General features: G+C 53.6%; 7 protein-coding genes across 7 annotated transcripts; 3 read left to right on the top strand and 4 right to left on the bottom strand.

Moving 5' to 3' along the window:
• Positions 1-2,105: 2,105 nt before the first annotated feature.
• On the bottom strand, positions 2,106-3,952 carry BDP81DRAFT_476609 (uncharacterized protein; the record flags this gene model as incomplete). The annotated part of the gene is made up of 8 exons (XM_060594781.1): positions 2,106-2,584; positions 2,631-2,636; positions 2,851-2,918; positions 3,204-3,222; positions 3,269-3,275; positions 3,323-3,332; positions 3,470-3,731; positions 3,926-3,952. The coding sequence occupies 8 exons, from the start codon at positions 3,950-3,952 to the stop codon at positions 2,273-2,275; spliced, it is 711 nt and encodes a 236-aa protein (XP_060438082.1). The 3' UTR covers positions 2,106-2,272.
• Positions 3,953-8,329: 4,377 nt separating this feature from the next.
• Positions 8,330-9,048, top strand: BDP81DRAFT_156155 (uncharacterized protein). The gene has a single exon (XM_060581953.1). The coding sequence runs from the start codon at positions 8,458-8,460 to the stop codon at positions 9,004-9,006; it is 549 nt and encodes a 182-aa protein (XP_060438081.1). The 5' UTR covers positions 8,330-8,457; the 3' UTR covers positions 9,007-9,048.
• Positions 9,049-11,081: 2,033 nt separating this feature from the next.
• BDP81DRAFT_335181 (PCI domain-containing protein) lies at positions 11,082-12,700 on the bottom strand (the record flags this gene model as incomplete). Its single annotated transcript, XM_060585833.1, has 3 exons — positions 11,082-12,299; positions 12,365-12,584; positions 12,657-12,700. The coding sequence occupies 3 exons, from the start codon at positions 12,698-12,700 to the stop codon at positions 11,082-11,084; spliced, it is 1,482 nt and encodes a 493-aa protein (XP_060438080.1).
• Positions 12,701-13,211: 511 nt separating this feature from the next.
• Positions 13,212-14,504, top strand: BDP81DRAFT_335190 (Pre-mRNA splicing factor-domain-containing protein; the record flags this gene model as incomplete). Its single annotated transcript, XM_060585834.1, has 2 exons — positions 13,212-14,082; positions 14,230-14,504. 2 exons carry the CDS (start codon positions 13,212-13,214, stop codon positions 14,502-14,504), a joined length of 1,146 nt encoding a protein of 381 aa, XP_060438079.1.
• A 3,511-nt stretch (positions 14,505-18,015) lies between these two features.
• Positions 18,016-18,950, top strand: BDP81DRAFT_466314 (GTP-binding protein RHO3; the record flags this gene model as incomplete). The annotated part of the gene is made up of 5 exons (XM_060594381.1): positions 18,016-18,065; positions 18,146-18,196; positions 18,288-18,337; positions 18,436-18,525; positions 18,580-18,950. 5 exons carry the CDS (start codon positions 18,016-18,018, stop codon positions 18,948-18,950), a joined length of 612 nt encoding a protein of 203 aa, XP_060438078.1.
• A 1,169-nt stretch (positions 18,951-20,119) lies between these two features.
• On the bottom strand, positions 20,120-20,786 carry BDP81DRAFT_442161 (uncharacterized protein). The gene has a single exon (XM_060591654.1). The coding sequence runs from the start codon at positions 20,775-20,777 to the stop codon at positions 20,583-20,585; it is 195 nt and encodes a 64-aa protein (XP_060438077.1). The 5' UTR covers positions 20,778-20,786; the 3' UTR covers positions 20,120-20,582.
• Positions 20,787-23,466: 2,680 nt separating this feature from the next.
• BDP81DRAFT_466313 (uncharacterized protein) lies at positions 23,467-24,402 on the bottom strand (the record flags this gene model as incomplete). The annotated part of the gene is made up of 2 exons (XM_060594380.1): positions 23,467-24,122; positions 24,180-24,402. 2 exons carry the CDS (start codon positions 24,400-24,402, stop codon positions 23,467-23,469), a joined length of 879 nt encoding a protein of 292 aa, XP_060438076.1.
• Positions 24,403-25,251: the final 849 nt, after the last annotated feature.

The raw sequence follows: 25,251 nt of genomic DNA, 5'->3' as shown, positions 1-25,251 counted from the left end.
TGTGACCTGTGGTTTTCCGGGGTGCGTCTGGCCCTTTGCTTTCCGCCTGCGCGGCGTTGGACGTTGACGTTTCTTGGTGCGAATCGCCGTTGCGACAGTCGCGAGAGCCTGCCAACTTGTGCGATCGACTCTGGGGTCCGGGCTTCGCTTGTGGAGGTGGTCCGATGCTAACACTCTCACTGCCTTAGACTAAGAGGAAGTATGTGCCTGTCACTCACTGCCTGCGGCAAAGACTGGTATTGCCAAAACGTCTTGGTGTCTTGGAGCCTAGTCTGACCTCCTGTCTGGATTTGGAAATTGGCGTGTCCGGTGGTGCTCTTTGCCGTGCTGAATACAGCTTGAATGGGTGTCCTGGACCGGCTGGATCTGGATTTTGGTTCTTGATTCCGGCCTTTCGGCGAGCCGAGCTGAGGTGGTTCCGACGAATGACGGATGACGGACGATGTGGAGGAATTCGATGTGATGTGATGTGATGTGATGTGAGTGTGCAGTGCCGTGCCGCAGCTGGAGATCGGAGGGTAAGGTAGGTAGGTACAGGTAGGGTAGGGCAGACGAGCCCGGTATCACGGTTGTACGTGTAGGTACTGCCTGCTTGCTGACGATGGCTTGATGGCTGGGTGATGGTCTGACTGTAGTCAAGTTGACACGATAGATGTTAGCTAGCAGTTGATTAGGAGGTCGAGTATGCTGGACTGTAAGCTCCTTCCAATGTCAATTTGCAAATAAAGGAAGGGAGAGATGAACGGCGAGAGGTGAGAGGTCCAGCCAAAGGAGGAAGATGGGAGGACGGAGAAGAAGGGAAAAGAGCAGGTGTAAGTAAGGAATGGACGGGATAAAACACAGGGGCGAATGATGATAATCAGAGTCCCGAGCCCGTCAACTTGTGTTGCGTCCACACGCATGAACAAGGTGGATGAGGCCCGGCAGACAAAAAAAAGACAGGCAGCGTATCCGTATCGTATCTTGCTCTGGGGGTCAAGGTAGGTAGGTAGCCATGGTTGCACCAAGAACAGACGATGGAAGCTAGCATGACACAACACTGGAGTAACGGCATCGAGGCAGGGGTGATCAAGGGAAACAATAATATCAGGACCGCGACAAGGTCATGAGCAATTGGACGGCATCATCCGGTGCTGAAGTTGGAGCAGCGTGGAAGTACCTTGACGTTTAAACCTGAGTACCTATCCGTACGCATAAGGTAGGTAGGGTACTCAGGTCGACAAGTGTTGAAGACTCGAAGGGAGAAACATCAGGTATCCGTACAGATACATGAATCCCATGTAAGGCAAGGGAAAACAGGGGATAGAATTGGGCCATGACAGGGCACCTAGAGATGAACGGATAGAGAAAGAAAGAAGAAAGAAGGGGGAAAGTATCCGTACGGCAGCCCTCAGAGGGCTTCATTGTGTGATGCCGTGGGCAAGTACCATGATGGGGTGCTGTGCCTCGCAATGGTTGGCTAATGTTCTGATACAAATCTGCATAGTCCGGTATTCGTACTACGTATGGCATGACATGGTATCCGTAGCGTGCTGCGTGGGTGGTTGTGAACTTGTGGTGCCAATGGTGGGATATCCAGAGACCAGCAGCAAAACCATAGCGGCGCGCGCAGCAAACCGCCCGTGATGGGCGTAACGGGATATGGGACTGAGCAGGGGGCATGGGCATACAGATACATACGGATAGACATGGGATGGGGTGAAATGGGTGGATGGAAACGTTGTCAACGGGGATGACGGGGAAAACGGGGACGGGAATGGATACGGATGTCCAGTGTAATTGCCAATTGGGGTCCAGTCTGTGGATGGTGAGTTGTGAGGTGAGGGCGCATTGTGAGCGACGACAATTGAGAGAGAGAAAAACACACCCCCTGGCCCATTTCTTTTCCTTCCATTCGGATGGATACTTTGTCGAGGTCCATACTCCATAGTCTTGATGTGCTTTGCGGCTTGCCTTGTATGCCTCAATCTAAGGTACCTTTGGTCTCCACAGGTCAACCCTCGGCCCCGAATAGCCAAGTGTGTGCGGAATCATCTGCCAAAGTGACACAGCAAGAGCGGACGGAGAGTGAGAGACAGAGAGAGGAGAGAGGATTGCGTGCATCATCGGATAGGTGCCGTTTCGAACAGATGACAAGACTCGAGGGTCGGGTTGAGGGCAGGCGGCAGAACAAGAGAGAGGGAGAGACAAAGGAGAAGTCGGACGAGATACAGAGACAAGAGCCTGAGCCCAACGATCCTGGTCTGCAGTCGGGCCTAGCTAGGCATGCGTCCTAGACTCCTAGACTCTTGGTCCTCTCTGACAGTCTGCGGCGGTCTGGCCAGGTCTGCACCAGGTTTTCCCCAAATCTCGAACGTCGATTGGCCACGTCAATCTGTTGGACCGGTTGACATTCCCTCAGTCGACTGTCGGGGAGGTTTCCGCCAGGTATGGATTGGTTGCGGGCAGAGGCGCACCATGGAAACTCGATAGGTAATGGATAGGGTGCCGTGGGTGTGCCGTCGTAAGGTGGCTCAACGATGCTAGTTATCGTGATATTGCGTATCCTCACGGTAGTGCCATTGAAGCGGCCTGTCTTCCGAGACTGAAAGCATTAGTTTGGAACCTTACGTGCCAAAGACGATGCGTACCTTTCTCTATATCCGTACGTAGGTAGGTTCGAATACACACAGAACACCTTGTGCTGGATGTCAGATATCAAGCATGATGTTTTTGGTACCCTGGAAAGCAGTAGAAACCAGACGTCAATCGAAAGAGATGAGTAATCGAGACCGAGTACCCTCTTTACGGTATCTGGGGAAAGAGCAGAGGTACCTTACCTTGCCTTAGGTCAGGCAGGAGCCTACCTACCTCAGGACTCAGATGTTCTTTCCTCGTCACTTTGCGATGTCCCAGCAGGCGGCAGGTCCGCCCCATCACTGAAGATAATCAGAAAAGGGCAAGACCTAACAACCTCAATCTCGACCTCGACGACGAACCTGCCTCGCCTCGACTCGCCTTACCTTACCTTAGAAAGGAAAGTACGGATACCTTAGCCCTCTGTCCGTCTTCAACCGTCTTCAACTTCATCTCTCGTCGTATTCTTCCCGTCTCCTCTATCTACACATCGCGTTCTTCTGAATATTGCATACGAATACTGCCTGGGTTCCGCCTTGTCTCTGGCACAACTCGTTTCTCATTTTCAACAAACAAAACCGTCGTACCTGCTGCGCGAATTATCCCCTAAACATTGAGAATTATTTCATTCGAGAGCGCCAATGGCACACACACAATGCCTATGCAAAGGTAAAGTAGAGTAATTACCATGTGCCACCTTACATACCATGTGCCACCTTACATGCAAAGTAGTCCGCTCACGAGTCACCTCAGACCTATACAACCTGAGCAACATCAACACGAATCCTTCCCAACGCCCGATTTCTGTGTCTTTGCGTAGGAAAACATTGACGTTTACCGAGCGAACACACACCTGCGGCCTGCTCTTGGACACTGCGAGCCTGCGAATCTGCGAGCCCGTTGGAGAAGATCAAAAAGACGCCGACATAAAAGCAAGGGTGGCATTCTAGGGGAAGAGGGTGCCGGGGATAGGCCCTGTCCTTCACCGTTCCGACCAGCAAGGGACAAGGTTGAGTGGGATTTCCACCCCATCGTGCGTGCGTGCGTGCGGCGTGCCCATCCCACAGACGCTTGACAGAGACTGGACAGACCCGGCAAGCCTCGACGTTGATGGGCTACGGGCATCGTAGTACAGGGTTCCAGGTTGGCACAAGCGTTTCCCATCAGCATGCTGCACTGCATCACCAGCATTCAGCGGGCCAGACGAGACCACACAAAGGACCGTGGCATCCCTCGATGGCTCGTTAGCGCATCATATGGGAGGTAAAATGCGATGGCCTCCACAAGCCCTCGAACAAGGTATCCGTACCAGGTACGTACGTCCAAACACAATCATCGTGGAAAGAGGATCATGTATCTCGTAGTGAGGTGGTATGGATACATGCCTGTAGTGCTGATCCGACCTTATCAATCGTGATCACACTCCCTCCACACATCCCGTCACCCACTGTGGCCTGCCGTCTGCCTCGGTGCCTTCAAGGCTCCAAGCCAGCAGAATGTGTGCAAAGTACCTCCGCCTAGCAAGGCACTGGATGCTTTCGCAAGCGTACAACGTCGCTCACGATAGCCACACGCGCCGAGTAATCCATCGCCTTCAACCATGGCATGGGTGTCAGTTCCATGGGTCTGTCCAAAACTCCAAACAACGACGTGAACCATTGGCAACGAAAGGTCCAACAAGCGCAACTCCTACGAAAGATAGTAACTAAGGTGCTGAGCAAGAGCATATGTCACAGCCGCCGCGATCAAAACAGCACGTCCCACCGCCTCGCTTCTTCCTTTCGCTGGCCCCAAGCATGGCCACAGACGCACGTCAAAGACTGGAAGGAGAACTAGGCTCACGGCGAACGAGCCGCACAGGAAAGCGGGACGATTACGGAGTACCACGAGGAGCGTCAGCATTGTGGGCTAACGACATTCCATCACAGCAGCCCTCGTGGCGTCAGAGACAAGTTACCGCGCTGGTTCTTTCCTTTTTCTGCTGTCGTTCCCGAGAGCCGCCGTTGTCCATCCATTGGCCATCACCTGAGCATCTTGACCGCTCAGAGCCTAAAACCAATATTCCCAACAACTTGAGGGTCTACCAATGGTGTCGTTTTGAATCTGACCTGCTATCTTGACTGGACTGAAGTTGCCACGAGACTGGCTTACACTATCCGTAAAGTAAGCTACGAATCTGGCCCGGCGCACCCCACCGCGCTTTGCTATGCAGGGAACAGGCCTGTCACTGGCTGACGGCCGACGGCGGCCGCTGCCGAGCACACTTTAGCTGTGACGGTGTAGTCGGCTACTACACTACGGCCAAACGTTTTCCACGGACAACTTCGACACCATGTTGAACTAGCTCTCTCTCTCCGGACGGATCGTCACCCGAAGCCGGTCGACACGACACGCTTCCGTGAGCACCACGCTGGTTTCTCGGGTGTAATCCTGCATCACACTTACCGTAAGTAAAACCTCTCGCAACATTGCACCTACACACCTCATTGTGGGAACTTCATCTCAGGAAGTGCCACACGCCCCGCGAGAGATGGCCGATCCCGGTGCAGCTCAGCTTTCACAATGCCCATACGAAGTACGGATATAATGACTTGGCCACCTCCACGTAGCGAAAGTTGGAATATCCGAATCCAGACTCGTCAAATAGAAGCAAGAGAACTAAATCATACTGACAGCAGAATCGGAGTGGAAGCCATGAGTCGAGTTCACTAGCAGTTGCTGATGCCCCTGGCCACTAGGACCGAGAGATCCGTCTGGGCACTGTGTGTCTGCCCGGTTTCCAAGACTCCCGTGTCAGAAAATGGAGGCCGTGATATCGAATTTTTCCTGTTCCATGGCAAATCATCCCCACCTACTCCATGATGGTGCAGGGAGACGACCTCACTACATCGTCCGCCCGCACATCCCGCTCATGGCCCGCTTGTCGGAACGGTCGAAATGAGAGACTATCTAGTAGCTCCGACGGCGTGCTTCGGCCCCGACTAACAACATGTGTCTTAAACTAGACCTTGCAAGAGACGTTGCCGAGAAGATCCTGTCTTTGTCAACCTATCAAGACACTCGGGACAAATACCAGCTGTACATTTGAACAAATCATCAGGCTCAACATGTGCGAATGGCACCCAGCAGCAATGCTAGAAGGGCAGACTTGGGCATTACTGCGGGTAATCGATTTAGAGGCAACCTCGCGACAAAATTGACCCTGCAAGCAATGCCCAGTTTTGGGCGCCGAGGGCTAATGCTCTCATGGAAGCCAACTCACCATTCATCGCAAAGAGGCAATGGAGGGTACTCTGTTGCGCGGATTTGAGCTTCGGACAAGGCGGACAAGCGGCGCAGCCGATGCCTGCCAACGGCCACCAAGTAGTTGGGATCCGTGACACATCGGGATGAGTGGCTTTCGATTCGACAAGTCACTAGCCAAACATGCTGACTAGTTTCACGGACATCCGTCAACAAGTACGTTGGTTCCAGATCATGATCAAACAATGCCAGACGACTACGAACTGTCAATTCACCTTTCATGCGGCTAAGATTGGTTGGTGGAGCTTTCGGACGGTCTGTTCCGCACGCGACCTGGACTTAGAGAATGTGGTTTGTCCAGGGGAAAGCAAACTCGACAATGTCAAATCTGCAAATTCGGTCTTGTGGCAACGTGGAGCGTGGGGACATCTAGAGATCTGCATGCCCCGTTTCCTGATGGGCACAATCTTGAATCATTGGCACACGTCGAGGACTCGAGGGTCATTTCACATTCACCGAAGCGATTTCAACATTTTCTGCTTCTGAGAATCTTCTATATTAGAATAGCTCGCAAGGTGTTCCAATACGGGACAACCGAGAGTTGACCCGGGCGTCTCAAGCAGAGGAAGAATCTGAGCCTCCCGATCTTCTTCCTGTCAAAACAACTCGAATCGGAGGGACCAGGTGTTCCAAAGACTTGGCGCGCGACAGAAGGCCCTTGCCGACCTTTGTGAGTTAGTTCGGCCAGTCTCGTCTTTTCCTCTTGCTCCATTAGGCTTGTTATACGAAATGAGCCAGGCACACCAATCCCGTACAAGACGAAGGGATCCAGAAGCAACTATGGTGTACGAATACGTCTTCTCGTCTGTCTTGCGTCTCGAAGATGACATGAGTAAAAATTCCGTCCACTCTGTTCGGCTTTCTGCAGGGTTCTCCTCCATATACCACAGGGAAGACGTAAAGAAAGAACGATCAGTAGACAGAATCGACAAGAAAGAAAACTGATGACGGCCTTCCAAATTCGAGGAAACGATTTGCTTCCGGCTTTTGAGTGCCAAAAGAGAGTTACTTCCATTGCTTTCTCGGCAGGAGGAGCATGGCAAGATAACAACGTTACTGCCCCAAGCCCTATGCCCCTGGTATTCCTCTGACGCCATCACATATTCGTCTTAGTCTGTATCCTTGGAGGAATAGACGACTACGAATAGCACCGCATCCTTGATCAGGCCTTGTCCACTGCTCGATCATCAGCAAAAAAGTCAAGGGCATGTGAAGAAGTTATGGATCGATTACAAGATGAAGGAAAACCGTCTGGTCTGGGCAGTGCAGCACCCGAGACATCCAATAACGCTTCTTCAAAGACGATATTCAGAGTGTCGCCTTTTCCAAAGGAGACGTACCGACTCAGGGCTCTGGAGACTTTAGCTGGGGCGCCGAGAACATCGTGAGTGAGCTACCAATGTCAACAGCGTTCAGTCGCCAGCAACGTCGCATCGGCTGCGTTTCCGCCCACTTAGACCCCGTCCCGTCCCACGTTCGCTCCGTCCCGTCTCCACAGGCTGCGAAGAATGATGCATTACAAGTCTTTTACGAAGTCCTCTGGACTTGATCTTGAGCAGTGGGATACACAAATGGGGGGTTGAGGCCAGATGGTATAGGCATTCTGGCCTAATTCGCCTTCTCTGCAGTCTTCCTCTTGATCCCCTCGAATACTCCCAGCCTCGGGAGCTTGCCATGCAGATACGCAGCTGGGGCTGCACGAAATACTCCTGTACCCTTTCCCGACAAAGGGCCTCCAAAATAACTACCGAAGTTGGCAATATGACAGCCCATCCTTCAGAAAAGTCCAACCCCTGCCTGCGCATGTAGAGGATGATCACTTGTTCCATGGTAGACGAAGCCCGCTATTATCGCCTCATCGTTTGATCAAGGTCCACGACTGAGCCAACGTCAGAATTGACATCTCATCGATGTGGACATGTGTCTTTGACCTATGTCGTTGATTCGTACTTTACTGGTCGGCTCTGTTTTCGATGAGCCATGCCTGCGCTGATCAACCTGTCTAGTCTACCCCGGAGCGGCGGGAAGGCAAACAAGCACGACAAGAAGTGAAATGCTCGGCGCATACGGGATACGGATAGCTACGAATCGACATGGTTTACGGCGCAATCTCCAACAACCAGCTGCAATCGTTCTTCTGACTGCAGTTGTGCCTAATGGAACCGCCATTCTCATTGTATGTACAACACGCTTCCTGCTCTCAACCGCCAATTAGGGCCAGTGAGTGCGGCAAGCTGCAGAAGCACGCTCATGGCGCACCTCTCCAGCCAAGCTCGGCTCAAACATCCCCGCGAATTCAAATTCTGTCAGATCTTCCATGGCATCATGCGAGCGAGACACGTTTGCCATGAGCAGAATATTTTACAACACCTCGCCCCCCGTGCTCCCCTCCTCCAAATCTTGATCATCACGGTCGTGTAGTCATCAGCTTGGGTCATCGATTGTATGAGTAAGTAGTACCGACATCCACCATGTAATGACGAGCAGTCTGAGGCACAAAGGAAATCTAATTACACTGGCGGCATACAAGCATCCATAATGCAGACAAACACACAACTTGCCAAACATGTCACATCAGCTTTCCTCCGCTTGAGTTTGGACTGCTCCGGCTGCGGACCTCCTCGATCCCGCAGGTCCTTCTACCTGTTCGTTTCCTGTCCTTCTCGTCTCTTGTATTCCTGGAATGCATCGTCCAATCATCGAATACGGGCTTTTGGTTCGTTAACATGTAGACCAACCCCCTCTCCGCTGTTTGAGCCAAATTCGCCTGCTCATCCCGTCACGGATTCCAGCCTGCATTCGCCCAGTAATCGGCCGAGAGAAAGAGGAGCATGGGGAGAGACGGAGACAGAGAGGCAAAGCAGGCCACTCGCTCGCTGCCCTGCAGCCCACCTGCCGCCTGCGTTGCGCACCACAGATTTGCCCTTGTCGCGGCTTATGCAGGTGTCGTTTGAGCATTTGAGTGGATGGACCGGCTCGTCAATCGCCCTGCCACGCCTGCTTTTCCCATTACTCACGAGCTCGCGGAGGCGTACAGTACTGTACTTGACTGTACGGAGGAGGTGGTGGCCACGGAAAGACGCATAATGAAGACCGTTTGATTGGCTTCCCCTGGTCGAGGTCTCCAATTCCAAGGAGGTGACGGCGATCTGCCTTGCCAACGAACCACAATCATTGGGCTGGCCTCGCAGAACCGAAGAAGGAAAAAGGTTGAGAAGAAAAAGTCTTCATGCTGTGTAGTATGACAGATCCAGATTCCGGACCAGAAGCTACGTCAGTCAACAACCCACCACTGAACCTGCGGGTGGTGGTCAAGGTCCGACTCGATGGCAGACGACGCAACCTTGGGAAGTGGTATTTTGGAGACGGAATGAACCACCATCTATGCATCTAGCAGACGGTCCGGGAGTGAAACTCGACTGCATAATACCAGTCCTAGGTGTGATCTGCGGGTGTATGGATGTTGATGGGCCGATGTTGTTGGAGATCCTACTCCAACAACTAAGGCAATGCCGCAATAAAGCAAAGCACATCACGGGAAGCGAAGTCTGTGGGAAAAATGTTCATCAGACTTGCAGTTGCAGCTAGTATACGTCGACGACCAGGGCAAAGGCGACTAAAAGTTCTCGGGCCCACCTCTCCCTCTCTACCTTATGCTACGCTGCCAGGAACCATCGGGACAATCCCGGGCCAGTATCGTGTCGTGTCGTTTGACAGCCACGGACACGATGCCGAAGGGGACGGGGTGGGCGATGGAGACAGTGGGTGATGGTGGTGCAGAATTTTTCTTTTCTTCTTCTGCTTCGCTTTCTAGCTCGGCTCCCTGCCTTCAGTTTCTGCGCGCGCGTGTGTGCGTGTGTGTGTGATTTTCTGCTGCTGCGCCCATGTCTGGGTAAAATTGCAAACTGCATCGAGACCAACGGACGCGGGCCATGCAAACCAAGCAAGCGAGCTGAGCTGAGCTGAGCACCCAACATCGTTGCTGCAAGGTGAAGGTCTGAAGACGAAATAGATGAAGGTCCGGTGGTGGTTACCACACAAGACCAGGGCTCAGGTTCATCTCGCCTGGGGTTCTGCGCCGCGGCCAACACAACAAACTACCACTGGATCGATCGGTCAGACGTCCTTTCGGCCTATTGATTTGCGAATTGGGGATGTGATGGCGGTGTCGAGTGAGAGCCAAATAAGTTGATCTTCAGTCTATCGTCTGCGCGTCTAAACTCTTTTTTTTTGTATCTGTCTCTTCCTGTTTGGTCAGCTCGATGCCCCCCCTCGTCGTGTCCTTTGTGTCGCGGGGGGAGGTAGATGGTCGTATTCCGGAACTCTTGGACAAATGAGATTTCCGGAAACGAGATTCCGGAACGAAGCCAAAAGGCTGGATGACAGATCTTAGGTTCTGGATCGTCGCGGTAAACACCATCGCTATTCTACTAGCGTTGATGGGAAGATCGAAATGGAGGATTCCATAGGTCCCCGTTGTGCACTTGTGTCTCTTCGTATTCTCGGTTTCTTCGGTTGCCTTCCACGGGATCTACGAGGTCCGAAGAGTCGATGAATCAACATCCGTATCGAGTCTGCTAGTCTTGTCCCCTTCAAGATGAACGAGAGGACCTCAGACGTCCCCGGAACGCCATTCTCATGATCCCTCACATTCGTCGTCGTACGACGTGATAGCCTGTCCCATGTCTAGCCTCTTTCTCCGTCTCCTGCTGCCTCTGCCTCGTATCTCTCCACCTGCGTTCCACAGGGTCTTGGAAACTCCTTGGATTGAGCCACCCGCAGCGGGAAGCTGCTTCTTGATCGCGTTCGTCTATAGGGCAGCTTTGCCCACAGCCATACCAACCTTGCGGTGACTGTTTGGCCTGCTGCTTGAGGTCTGACGAAAAGCGTTTCCATCCTCTTTTGACTAATGATGTTGATTGAATGTTCTTTGGTATCTTGTCATGGCCTGATTAGCTACTTTGACAACGCCTCTACTCCTTCTCCGTGCTTGCCGAGACCATCATCGCATCGTCTCTCTTCATCGTCTAAGCCACTTCCGTTCCCGTCCCTGTTGTAATGTAGCTGACCGAGCAGCCATGGGGCAATGGCCTGTAGTTGGCTTTGCCCGCTATGTCTATTATCCGCTGTGATCAACCGGCACGCGCGTATAAACATGCTCATCATGTCCACATCGATGGCATCACGCCCTTGCCCTTCCGTCCAACACCCCGCGGCTGTCCACGACCGCCGCCTCTGGGGGTCATGCCGCCGCCCATCATCTCCATTGTCTGCTCATCGGTAGGGAACTCGGTTGATCGGAAGCCTTCGCCCTCTTTGAACATGGTGGTGTACAAGGTCGCGACGGATTGTGTCAACTCGTACAGAGCCTTGGTGCGGTCGCTGTCCGCGTCTGATTGAATCTCGAGGGTGCCGGCTTGCTGATCGATCTTGCCCTGAATCTTGCCGTCAACGATGAGGAAACCCAGTATGTCCTGGACCTCAGGCTCTGAGATCTTCAGTTGCTTCGCGATCCATGACAGCTTCATACGTGTGTACGGTGCGATGAGCTTCAGGACTCCCTTGGTCCTCATGTTGCGCGTCACTTCGTCAATGTTCTCGGCGATGAATGGGTCGGCAAGGATGTCTTGGTTCTTCTGAAGGACATTCTCGTAGGCGTGAACGTCGTCGCGTTGGTATGCGTCTACCAAGTCGGTCATGGCAGTGATTCGGGGATCCTGCTTGTAGGGCTTCGTCTCCTGCGAGTCAAACGGGTTGATGGTGGACTTAACCAGCATGGTCGTGAGAAGGAGGTACTTGAGCACCTGGATCCGCTGGAGCGAGCCGGCCTCATCGTAGTTGCGGAAGGATTCGAAGAAGTCTGTCTGCGCTTCGGCCCAGTTCTCCTCGCTCATGTGCATCTTGCCACCGCATTCGCGAATGATTCCCATGATTTTGGGATGAGGGACAGCGGACCTGACCTTGAGGGCGCGCTGGTAAAGTCTCTTCAGCTGCTTGTTGTTCTTGGTCTCGGCGTGCATCTGGATCTCGAGGGCGTATATCTCCATAGAATATGTGCCCTTGCTGGGATCGTCACTGCCATCTTCCTTCTGACAAGCCTTGTGCAGGTCTCGCAGCTTCTTGATGACTGTGTTATAGTCCTTGCGGTCGAGGAGGAGTTTGGCCAGCTTGATATTCGTCTTCAGCCATAGTCTCTCGTTGTTCGTGCTCTGGAAGCTCTCGAGTGTGAGCGAATAGAACTTTTCGACGCACGCCACGGCCTTGGGACTGTCTGATCCCTTCTCAATGTAGTCCAGCATGTTATTGATCGACTTCTCGGAGTAATTTCTCGTCACGGCCGACTTGACGTAGGTCAACAGCTCGGCATAGTGCTCCGTCGCCTGGTTCCGGAAATCAGCACCTTCCTTCTGCTGGTGGCAGGACGTTCTCCAGAAGTTGGTTGTACCTTTTCATACTGCCCCAGCTTGAACTCAAGTTTGATGGCTTGTTTCAAGCCTTTGAAACCCCATTCGCCCTTTTCCTCCTCTAAGGGTGGTATGCCCAAGAATTCGGCAATTGCATCCTCGGGATCGGTGAGCTTCAGTTGCTTTGCATTGTAGTATTTGTTCTCGATGCCGACGTCTCCGGAATCCTCATCATCGTCTTCCTCGTACTCGAAGTCGTACCTGCGCCTAGTCAGTCTCGATGGTTCCTGCCACGGAACCCCGGGTTGGGAGGCCAGTCTGGGGAAAGCTCACTGCTCCTCATCAGACTCCTGCATGAAGTCCTCGTCGTCAGACATCTTGACTAGTGTGAAAGCTATCGGTATCGGGATAGGTGGTCGCAAGGGGTGCACTTCAGTGAATGAATTGGCAAGGAGCTGTAGGGAAAAGCTTGTTGAAGGATAATGTAAGTACAGTAGGTTTGTTCGTCGTTGGAAATCGAACAGGAAGGTAAGGCTGGTTAACAACGACCGTGACAGTTCCAGGCAGGTAGGTGCAGCTGTCTGCCCGTAGTAATGGTGGACAATCAAGGCGGGGGGAGCTTATCGATTGGCGGACCCACCAACGGCCTCTGGCTGTGCACTGACCACATGAATGGAGGCGACTTTTGCTCCTATGCTTTTTTTTGACTGGAACCCCAGCCGCGCCAGCCTTTGACTCTCCTTTGCCTACGGTAAGGTAGTTTCAACATCCATCTCAATCAACAACTGACCTCCACAACGAACCTTTACACGAACCAACTCCCGACTTGACACATCCCCTATCAACTGTTGAAGAATACCCAGTGTACTCCATTGAGCAGTCGGCAAGATGGGTGGTGATCTCAACTTGAAGAAGAGTTTCCACCCTTCCCTCATCAAGAACCAGGCCAAGGTCTGGGAGGAGGAACGCAAAGCCCTCGATGAGCGCAAGAAGACACAACAGCGCATCAACGAGCTGAAGGAGGAGCGCGAGCGCGAAGAACTTCAGAAGAAGCTGGAGGCTGCGGGACACACCAAACGAGTCGACCGCGTCGAGTTTCTTTACAGCGGACCTACCGATGGACAGACCGGCACGACCGAGGAGCGCGAGAGCTACCTCCTGGGCAAGCGCCGCATCGACAACTTGCTCAAGGGAACGGAACACAAGAACTTGGAGAAGCAAGCTGGGCAGGAGAGCTTCATGGCCCTGCAGACGGCCAACACAGCACGCGACACAGCAGCCAAAGTTCGAGAAGATCCTTTGCTCGCCATCAAGCGACAGGAGCAGGCCGCCTACGAAGCCATGATGAACGATCCTATCAAGCGCCGGCAATTACTTGCATCCATGGGTATGGCAGACGATAAGTCCAAGTCGAAAGACAAGGAGGAGAGACACAAGAGGAGGCATCACAGACACCGGAACGACGACGACGATCGGGAAAGGCACCGCAAGAGGCGGCGATCCTACTCAAGATCGAGGAGCCCGCGCCGTCGGAGGGACGACCCCAACGAAGCAGACCGCTCCGAAAGGCGGCATCGACGCAGCGATTCAGAAGACAGACACCACCAGCGCAGACGTGCGTCAAGATCCAGGTCCCCTCGGAGACGCGACTCTGGTGAAAAGGACGATTACGACAGACGCGATCGACGCGACAGGCGTGACGACCGCGAACGGCGGCGCCGAGACTCGGTTTCCGAGGAGGATCGCTCCGCCAAACCACGTGAGAGATCGCCCCGAAGCTACGACAGGCGCGGCGACCGAGACGGGGATGCTTCAGTTTCCAGGGGCCGCCGGAACAACGAGAACCGTCGGCAAGGGTACGACAGACGACCTGCTGCCCGTACCAATGGATCCAGTGGTGGCAAAGAGTTTGAGGGCAAGGGCGCTGAGGAGGAAAGGGCGCGCAAGTTGGCGGCGATGCAGGCAGCCGCTTCAGATCTCGACACGGACCGGGAGCGCCGTCTGGCTACTCTTGAAGAACGGGAAAACGCCGTGCGACAGGCCGATGACCAGGCAAGAGAGCGATCAGGCAAGTTTGGGGACAGGGAGTTTGTGAATGGTCTGCATCGCAAGGCCGGCAACATGAGCCTCGGAGAGAGGATGGGCCGGGGTAGGCAGGGTCTGCAGAGAGACGATGACTGAAGGGGGAATGCGAAAGGACCGGCGAGATCCGGCCGAATCACAATCATAGACTACAAAAACGACCGGCTTGCGGGGCAGACTAGAAGACGAGGTCGAGAATTCGTGCGCCAAAGTGCGGGCGCTGTGCGCGCCGTGCGAGCCGAGAGAACGGAGCTGGGTCGCAGTAGCCAGCGATCGCCTATGCATGATCGGGTCCGGCGGGAACGAGGTCGGGATGGGACGCTGCCGGAGGACGGAAGGGAGGGACGACGTGCTTAAGCGCGTCTGCGGATTCAGCGCACGAATGCGTGGAAGCTTTAGTGCCGCCAACTGCACGTCATGGATGGGTCTAGAATGCGAAGCATGTTGCAGGCTGCACGTATGGTGGTGGAACGCTGTAGTAATGGATACCCAAGGTACGGTGACATCGAACGTTTCCGGATAACAAACATATAGAGAAATGGAACAATAATCCAACGGTTCACGATACGGTGGCAGGCAGTATTAATTACGTGAGGCATTCATAAAACCAGCAGGCGAGCACTGACACCCGAATATCCGGGGTAACGGCACTCGGACTGGGTGCGGGAGGCGTTGTCGGGCATAACAGGGGGGGTGTTGAGGATCTAAACCATGATGGAGCGGCGAAACGGTGCTTGGCGGAGGCGCGGCGATGCGTCACGATTCTTGGCTGTGCCTCACGGTCTTCGATGCGCAGGTTTGCGTCGCCAGTGAGGCTGACGATGCCGGGTGCCCTTACCTTACTGATGGGGAAGGTCAGGAAGTGATGAGGGGTAATGAGGGGTGTTGGTGAGGTGCAGAGAGGGGCAGAAGAGGATCCCGGAATGCCTTCAGCGGTCAACCGAGGGGTTTCACAGCCCTGAACAATAACGAGAACATCATATCGGACAGAGGCCAAAAGAGCAGCCCTTCTCGCACGGAGTAACCACGGGCTTGGGCCTTTGCGCCTCTAGAATCTAAGGTGAAAGGTGTGGTGGATTCGCCCACGTCCTCGATCCGAGAAAAAGGCGCCGCTCTCGGGGCTTCCAGCGAGTCGAGCTCCGGCGTTTTGCGGCGGGAGTGTCGCTGGGATACGCCTGCTACAAAGGGTGGTGATTCCTTGGTTGACGATGGAGTTATTCGTTTGAGTAGTGGAGAGTGTTTGTTTTGACAGAGGTGGGTATCAGGCTTACTTCCTTGGTTCGTTCGACTGTGGACTATGGACATGACGATGGTGTGGGATGGGTGAGGGGCGCAGCGAGTCGTACAGCCCACGGCGGCTTGAGGTTGAGCGGCGGGATTGATGAGGTGAAACTGGAGGATTGCGTATTTTCACTTCAATTTTTGGTCAGTATACCTTACTTATTGAGATGGGGCAGGGGATACGGCCGTGGTGGCTTCAACATACATCGGAGTTGCATAGTCGTATGTGAGTGAGACGGATGTACAAGGTTCGTGTGGATAGAGGTCGGGGCATTTGACGATGAATCGTGTCTGGCGTTCTCAAAAGGTGCCGCAGCCGGGCGAAAGAGCGGAAGATAAGGTGGCCTAAGCTTATAACGCAATCGAGCTCCGTTGGACGTTTCTGGCGTGCTGTAAACCTGTACCAGGTAGCTCTCACGATGCTTTCCTGTGCGCGAGTACTTGGTGCCCCTTGTTGACCTTGTCTACCCCGTTCTGCTCTGCAGTCTTACCAAGAACGGCCTTGACGGGAGTCGAGTTGAGGGGTTCCGGGGGTTCTCAAGCGCCACGGCCATGTTGTGGCAGGGGGCAGTGAGAGAAAAGCCAAAAGGCTAAGCTGGAAAAGCATTGGATCAACGATGCCGTTTTGGCGAGGCCTCATGGCCGGCCTCAGCTCAGCTCACATGGAACACGCACTGGCCCATGCCCCGAGCCTCTTCATGGCGTCCATCGTGGTGGTTCGTGAGAGGGATATATCATGGCTTTGCTCAACGTCCGGATACGTTCGGGACGGAGGGCAAATGGTGGCTTCCTCGGAGGGGTTTTCTTTTCTTTTCTTGTCCAGCCCAATTTGATTTCCCTGCCGTGACATGTCTGCAGCTTGATAGTGTGTGCAGATGCGTGCAATTGTGTGGCGGGGAAGTCTCCACTCGTTCAAGTTGTTTCTTCCCGGTTCGCATCTACGGATATTTTAGCATCTTCGTATACTTTCACAAGGTAGGTAGGCACGTAGGCAGCTGTAGATATCCGTACGCTGCAGACTGGAGTTGCAGTCCAAGTGAATAATCTCCTGGTTGATAATGGCGCGCTGTGTCAAGGGAAGCGTGTCGAGTAACCACGTAAGGTAGGTATCCGTATGCGTTCATGTGCTCAGGGCATTCTTTGGCAGAGGGACCTCCGCAACCTGGTGGAGGCGCTCAGTCAGTGACATTCATGAGGTTCCCCATTCCGGTGCCTGTGGATTCGTCCAGGTTGTTTCCCCCTTCGTCGCTGTACTACGTACGGAGTACGCAATTACGCCGCCTCCCTGCGCTGGTCCCCTTTTCTGCTCGGGCTGATGTTGAGGTGTACGGTACTCTCACGGATGATGATGGCGATGATAATGATAACAATGATAATACCTTGATAGGTAAGTTGTCTTCCAATACCGCAGCCAGAGCGAGGTTTCTTAGGTAACAAGTTGGGAAGGCACCTCACTCCACGTCCCTGTTGCTCCTTCCTGTCTCCATTCAGCTGGGTGGCTTCCTTCCTCAGGTCCTCAGTGTCCATTTCCAGCCCAGCGCCAAAAAGCAGTGAGTGTTCCCGTCTCCTTTCCTCCTGGGCTCACCCCAGCAAGAGTGCCTGACCCCGTCCGCTCTTGCTCTTTTCTACTCCATTGAGTGGCCCTTCTGACTTGATCTCAGCCAATTGAGCAGCGCACCTTCTTCCAACCCAATTTCCCGCTCCTGCATCTTTTGCTCACTCCAAATTCACACTTGCACCTTTTACCTCACTTTGGTCTTCAGTGTGCCGCCTCCTTCTCCCATTTGTTTCTTTCCGTCTGCCTGCCTCACATTACCACAGTCACAGCCATCCCCAAGCCACTCCGCTTTGCCTGGCACTTTCCTCTCCAGCAAAAGAAGGCACTGTTGCACTGCGTGAAGTGCACCTCACCTTCCCTGCTCTTTTTGTTCCCCACCGTTCCCTTATTCCTACACCTGGACCGCACCGTGCCGTGCCTTCCTTCCTGCGTTACCATCGATTTACCTCCCTTCCACTGGCAGGTGGTTCCCCAAACTCCATCGGTCTTTCTTTGTCCATTTCCTTTCACCACCACATCGCGCACCAACCAGCCGTGCCAACCCACCTGCAAACAACAACCCAGAACGCTCTCTGGCACCTTCCCCTTGCTGATCGACCGACGCACCACGAACCCTCCCCCAGTTTCCTGCTGGCCGACAACAACTTTTTTGCTTTCCACGAACAAGCAAGCAAACAAATCGATCTCGTATCGCACCGACTCACCTAGATCAACCCTCCTTATCCAACTTCCTACAACCCGACCGAACCCACCTCCTCCAGTTCGCCCAGCATGCCTTTGTGCGGTGGTAACAAGACCGTCCAGCGCAAGCTGGTCCTCCTGTGAGACCTCCTCAGACCCTTCCCTCTGTGTCGCCTGGCTGCGACTTGAGGACTTTGGCTAATTGAATTGCGAACTGCAGTGGCGATGGCGCGTGCGGCAAGACATCGTTGTTGAACGTCTTTACCAGAGGGTGAGTACAACAATATTTCCTTTGCCTTCAAACCTCATGGACTGGAAATGGCCGGTCTTCCAATTGCGCATCTCTTGCTGACTTGGCCTAGCTACTTCCCGACCGTCTACGAGCCCACCGTCTTCGAGAACTATGTCCATGGTACGATCCCTCGATTCCCAGCGAAAGGCGCCGAGTCGCATGATGCCTCTGGCACGATTCTCCCTCTGCCGATTTAAATACTGACCTGGGGTTGCTAGACATCTTCGTCGACAGTGTCCACATCGAGCTCTCCCTCTGGGATACCGCTGGCCAGGAGGAGTTCGACCGCCTCCGCAGCTTGTCTTACGGTATGACACTCTAAATTTGGGAGGATCAAGAGGTCGCTTGCTAATTAGATGCAGACGATACCGACCTCATCATGCTCTGCTACAGCGTCGACAGCAAGGACTCCCTCGAGAACGTCGAGAGCAAGTGGGTTGGAGAGATCGCCGACAACTGCCCCGGTGTCAAGCTGGTTCTCGTCGCCCTCAAGTGCGATCTCCGCGAGGCCGACAACGAGGAGGAGGAGGCCGCCGAGGGCCAGCAGCGAGAGAAGCGTCCCATGATCTCTTACGAGCAGGGCTTGGAGGTCGCTCGCCGCATCAATGCCCTCCGCTACCTCGAGTGTTCCGCCATGCGCAACCGCGGCGTCAACGAGGCCTTCACCGAGGCCGCCCGCGTCGCCCTCAGTGTCAAGAAGGATCGCGAGGAGTCTCAGTGCATCATCATGTGAGAAACCTCTACTTTGGTGGATCCGTTTCTTGCCCTGATCATTCTTCACCTTCTCACGACCACGATCGAACGAGCAGCCCTTGTTCTGGACGGATTCGAATTCCATTTTTTCAGTGTTTGGCACTTGGAAGGCGTCGGCGTTCCCACGGATTGGACCTTTCAACCCCGATTTGCATCTCGACCTTCACCCTACGTCTTTTTATTGCAGCTCGTCCAGCTCCTTGGGCTGACGCGACCTTTTCTTTTTCACTCTGGCGGCTACTCTACGGATTTCGTCGCCGACATGAGTTCTTGATACCTTTGGGCACTGACCACTTTTGAGCAAAATGTAAATACCCGTTTCACTTCACAATGCACATACAGGGTTGGAGGGTCAGGTTTCATTCCCTTTGTCGCTTTCGGTCTTCAACGCGTACGCAGACGGACCGCACGGCCGGAGGAACGGCGTGATTGGCAGGTGGCAGGTGGATGGCATGAGACATTGAATCAGGGTACTAGAAGTCTCGGATGGAAGCTCAACAACAGCAGTCGGCTGAGAGCTCTGGTCTTTCTTCCACTAGCCTGTTCTCAAGCAAGCGAGAAAAGTTGTCTCTAGATGATGCTTAATGAACTCTGTCACTGCAGCTACAGTCCCCCCCCCCCCAGTGAAATCAGTAAACTCGGTAACCTTTATTTCCCAGCTGTCAGTTGACCGGACCCGGAGATGCAGCTAATGTATCCAAAGGTATCCGGTACATGGGAATTTACTATCCGAGAACCTAATCGATAGGGCGGCAAGGAATCTGACGCCGCAGATTCTCGTGTCCGCTCCGGTCAGAGCCAGAGGATGAGAGAAGGAACGAGTGGTGTTGACCGGGTGTCGAGGCTGAGGATTTGTGAAGGGGTATCCCGGGAAAATCCCCGATCCGTGCTTATCCTTCGGAGCTCACTCGATGCCCCGGTTGCAATCGGACTGGAGAACTGGAGAACGACGGACAGATATGGAGAGGTCTTGTCAGCTTGTCAGCACTGTCGGTCGCGAGTTGAGGGATCAGGACCCTGTCGTGCTTGTGTGCTCAACTTGCATCGCTTCAAATTCACTAGACGTCGAGGCTTAGCTGTCTGAAGCTGTGTACCTCAGCGTTCGAATGAAAACTACTATCCCATTGACTGCTGGATGGCGTCACTACGTCTATCTCCAGTCTTTCTCTAATTTCGCCCTATTTCGAGATTATTCATAGGCGGAGATAAGTGAAATAGGGTCGGATGATTAAATTATTTATTATTCCCCTTATTGAAGTATGTACCTATGTACTGACGCTATCTCGCAGTTGATGGGATACGAGCGATTGTGGAAACGCTCAAACATTCTTGATAATGCTCCCACTCACATTATCTACTTTGGGTACAACAAGCTACCCGACATTTTTCGCTGAAAGACTCCATTCGATGATGAGAGTACAGATAATATTTCATTTTCCCAATGGTCGCTCATGTATGTAAATAAAAATAGTAATAACTACATAATGTGAAATCTTGTGTTTTCGCTCTCTCCCAACTCCGAATTGTTCATCGTACGCCATGATCCAGATCATGAACTCATAATGACAAAAGAAATGTCGCTTGGGTTGCCTAAAGATTTATGTTCGAGGACTTAGTCTCCGTGACGGCCCAAGGCCTTGCCACGCTTGGAAACCTCGCGAGCGTGGTATTGCTTAATCTTGGCCCGCCTAGCCTCCTCCTTGGCTTCCTCCTCGAGCCTCCGCACATCGGCTCTCGCAGCGGCAACCATCTCCCTCGCAGCCATGAGCGCGCGGTCGGCCTCCTTCTCAGCTGCCTCGGCGCCCATGACGCGCTCGCGCGCCTGCACGATGCTAGGGTCCATCTCTACGCCCCCACCGCCAAATTTGTGCAGCAGACCGCCCTTCCGACCGGACGACGCGTCCGTGGAGCGGCGGAAGAGGCCGCCTCCGCCGGTGTGGTGGCCGTCGGGGGAGGTGTGGTAGGTTGTCGAGGACAGAGAGGAGTGGGAGGTGGCGGAGGTGCGGGATGTGCGGGCTGTCGGCGTGGGAGAGGGGTCACGGCGCGAAGAGCCGAAGAGGCCGTGCTTGCGGGGGGGCTCGGCGACGGGCTGGTGGTGGATTGGCTCCGGGGAGGGGTCTCTGCGGGAGCCGAAGAAGCCGGTGCGGCGGGGCTCTGAGGGTGGGGGGGTCAGCTCCCGAACAGGTTCGGGAGAGGGTTCGTGGCGGCCGCCTCCGAAGAATGGCATTTTGAGGAGGTATGGGGTTTTGTGTGATTGGAAAGTGATGATTTGCTAGGATGGTTTGGCGCAAGGCTTGTTTATGCCTACAAGATTGGGAATTGTGGTTGATGGTGTGGGTGCTTCCGTGGATGAAGGCTTGGGATACTGGATAAAACGGAACACAAGACTCTGGGCGGGAGGAACGTGGAGGTTATATCTAACTCTCCTCTCCTACCTCATACCTTTTCCCCTGATTCTCCCCCCCCCCTCCCCATTCTCATTCATGACATTATGCTTCTCCTACTGCTGTGACCTGTTACAGCTCACCGCAAGGTACCTCGCCTGGGCGGACGCCCGTGCCGAGACCCTGGCTGCAGACATTGTTGGCAGGCTGGCATGGTTGATGCTGCACAATGATGCCAAGATGGTCATTCGAATCCCCTCCGTCCGTCACCCATTCCTGCTCTGCGAAGGACGGCTAGCTCTGTTAGACGCTTAGAGCCGATTGAGACGCCGTTTGGCGGGTTTGGTGGTTGGGTGCTGTGCGACTCCAAACCTGTTTGTCGGTGATCTGCGGTCCAAAGTCACCACCCTCGGTGACGTCAAAGGTTGGCATGGGAAGGATGTGTTGCAGGGGTCGAGGTGTGGCCGGTCGACCAATTAAAGATTGTTGATGACGAGGGGCTAACCTCTTGTGGAAGGACCCCTAGATTCTTTTCGTTCAGGTTGGGCAGGGTCTTGTTCAGGAGTGTCTCGCCCTTCCGTCCTCCGAGACTGTGATCTGTCTGGTAGTGAATGGAAGTGATGCTGAATCGGCAGGGGAGCATAATCTCGATTATGACATCGCATATCTTTGGTAAGACGGCGCGGTTACTCTACGCTCTAGACGCCAAGGTGGCTGTGCTGCGATGCAAGGGGTCATTCTTGGTGACGAGATGGCGGAAGCACCAGCAATGGGCTGACGGTGTGTGTGACGGTCGTGTGCCAGCTGGTTTGATGAGCTGGCGCTCGTTCACAGACTGAGACTCGATTGTGATACCAACGGTGCAAGACACTATTGATGGAGGCTAGGGATGACCGTTGACGTTGTGGCTTGCCCTACAGCGCTATGATTTGCCAATGGCTGATATCGCGAACCTCAACTCTCGTATCGAGAAGCACAGCGGTTTAACTACGAAAGATTAGGTGGCTATCCTGAGCTGGCATCCAACTTAGAAGTGATCCTGAAAGATGGTAAAAAAGACTTGATCGCGGTTCTCGCGAATCTTGAATCCGGGCCCGTGGGTTACGTTCGGAGTGGGCCATTCCTGGACCCAGGCGCGGCGCGGGCGATGCAGGATGCCAGCCATGTAAGGTATCCTGTGAAGCTTGATTGGGAATGGTTTGTGGGGAAGTCTTCGTTTAATCAAGGTCAAGTTGAGAGTGCCTTGCTGTCTGGCACTCTACATGCACTACCTTAGAGTCTCATTGAAGACCCCATATTTGGCGCACCGGAGTGTGCCGAAAGGCCACGGAGAACTTGGTTGACAACCCATGGCGGTGGCTTAGTCTGCGTACCAAAGGTTCGACATCGGCAGATTTGAAGCGAGCGAAATCGATCATTTTATCTTAACCGAGTATGGCACACGCCGAGAAGACTACAGCAGATAAGGCATTCTGTCGAAATCTATACACGAGAGGTTGCTGCTCACAAACATATGTGTCAGCTCGCAAGCGGTCTTTTTGAACATATTGTGTCAATATCTGATTGGTGTAGTTGCTGGACTCGATGAATTTTCCTGGACGAGCTGACTGGTATTCTGCGAAGACCCTGACAATTTGATATGGCGCATGAAACCCCCTTCACCAACAAGCATCGCCAAGCTGAGACGGGGAGAAGACGGCGAGAACTAAGAAGTGGAGGTTATGCAAGCCAGCAACAACCGTGACTGCTCTCAGTTGAATAATTGGGTTCGACCTTCAAGAAATACGCAAAGCAGGTTGCCTGCCATTATATCATTATCCGAAACCACCGGCAGCAACAACTGAGATTCGGAATGCAGCAATAATACTGGGTCCGCAACAGCCTGTCCAGGTGATGGATGTCATCGAGCGCCCGTCTTGATAGACTCCTTTCGGCGGTAATCGGTTCTTTGGAGATTGTGAGCAATCATAAAGTAGGCCATCTTGACCGTCATTTCACAGAAGCACATAGTCCAGCCGGACATGGTGACTTGGCTACTTGTTCCATATTCGAACTCGGGAACGATGGAAGGATATATTCTGCTCACAGCCTGCGGCTCGTTCGACATCTTCGCTATGACTTGACGCCCTTCTCCAGCTTGCTCTCAACCGGCTCATTGCTTGCCCAACCCATCCAGGCGACGGCAATGATGAATTTCACTCCTCCAGAGATCCAAAGAGCTCCAGGCATGCCAGCCCGACTTCTCTGCAGCCAGCCGCCAATGATACCTCCAAGAACAAGCAAAACAACAGCCAAGAACCTCCTGTTCCTCTTGGGGTTCTCCTTCAGGGGTGCGAAGAGCTTAGGGTCGGATAGAAGATCGCAATAGACACTGGTCAGGACGTTGGTAGGAACCTCGTTGTATCCCAGAATTCTACTCGTGACAATCTGTCCGCCGAACTGGAAGGCCAGAAGCGCAAGGGGGACCATCACAAGAGGGTTCTCAGATGTCTTGAATACGTGGTTCGAGTCGGAGCCTTGCACCGAGACTTTTCCAAAGTCGGCGATGAGACGTGTCTGAGCAAAGGCAGCGGCAAGGAAAACGAGTGCCGACTGGAGAAGGAACGAAAGGGCGAGAGTGCTTCTGCGCTTGGGGTGAATGTGCCTCGACTTGGAGAAGAAGAAGCACCCAAGCCAGAATGCGGCGATGGAGCTGAGGGACTTGAGCCAGAGGAGGGGCTCGCCAGCCGGAAGCTTGGAGGCGCCAAGAGCCATGAAGATGGTGTTTCCTTCAAACAGGTCAGTTTCCCATGTTGCTTCCCCTTCTTGATAGCTTAAAATGTCACCTGTTTGCATACTGACGAAGACACCAGCTGCGTTTACTGCCACACTGTCGCACAAGCCGGATACGAGACAGCAAGCGAGGACTGGGACATCGGTATAACGGATGTTGACATCGTCACGGAGCCAGTCGCCGAAGCTGCACCGCTGAACCTCGTTCCTTGGTAGCTCGTTTCCGACATCGGTGTCGGATGAGTCTGCGACTTGCAGACCGCTTTCCGCGCTCATGTTGGCTACTTTGATGGTTCCGCGATCTTTGGCTGAAGGTTGAATTCGAGGTTAGGCAGGGAGATGAGTCAGTCAGGAGCCAGGAGTCAGCCCAATATTTGAACAAACAACAGCTGAAAATTTCATGGGCTCATCCCGCAGACCTTGTCTGGGGTTTGGATTGCGTTATCGTATCTAAGCATGTCGTTGCAGGGCGGTTTGCACCACTATTACGTCTCAGGTAAGCGTCCATTCTTGACAGAATCCACCGCCGCGTAATCGGGAGCGGACTGGGCTGCCGAAAATCACGTTTGTTTGGTGAAGTTCGGGGACGATGTGGGTTTTGGCACGGATAGATTGCCGAAATTGGTGTTGGCATTGTGCATACTAAGAAAGAGCATGTCCTGAAGTCAACCTCCAGAGTCTTGGGTCATTGGTGAGCTAAAGTCTCACTACAGTTTCTTGACGTGAGTGAGGATGTCGAATGATAGTGTGATTCAGAAAATGCCTCGTTGTGGCTTGACTTGACGAGCGACATCGGTCTAGCCAAGCCGTCTATCACGCGGGACGCGGTGACCGAAAAAAAAAGGGCTGAAAATCTTGTGTTTTAGCGGTTGCTTTGTCATTTAAGGATGTGGGTCTCTCGGCCGGCCCTGACCCGGACGCTTGGGCCCGCCATGCGCCGAATACCCGATAAATTGCCTTTGCCGTAGTAGTAGCCTTACTCATCTCACCTTGTTCAGCTTATTTCCCACCTTACTCACTCACCTTACTTCATCCTCATGTTCCTTGTCTCACTCAATTTCTGCAAACCTTCGACGCTTCCATGATCGAAGCTTCGCAAACAACTCAACGCCACATGGACGAACG

This window comes from Colletotrichum phormii (assembly GCF_030913505.1).
Source record: "Colletotrichum phormii strain CBS 102054 chromosome Unknown BDP81scaffold_39, whole genome shotgun sequence".
NCBI lineage: Eukaryota > Fungi > Ascomycota > Sordariomycetes > Glomerellales > Glomerellaceae > Colletotrichum > Colletotrichum phormii.
The sequence above is the reverse complement of the archived record's forward strand: the minus strand, read 5'-3'. Positions and strand labels throughout refer to the sequence as shown.

Bases quoted from the DNA above. Each gene is read 5' to 3' on its own strand.
- BDP81DRAFT_156155 (XM_060581953.1), top strand. From the start codon at position 8,458: ATGCAGACAAACACACAACTTGCCAAACATGTCACATCAGCTTTCCTC.
- BDP81DRAFT_442161 (XM_060591654.1), bottom strand. From the start codon at position 20,777: ATGGGCGCCGAGGCAGCTGAGAAGGAGGCCGACCGCGCGCTCATGGCT.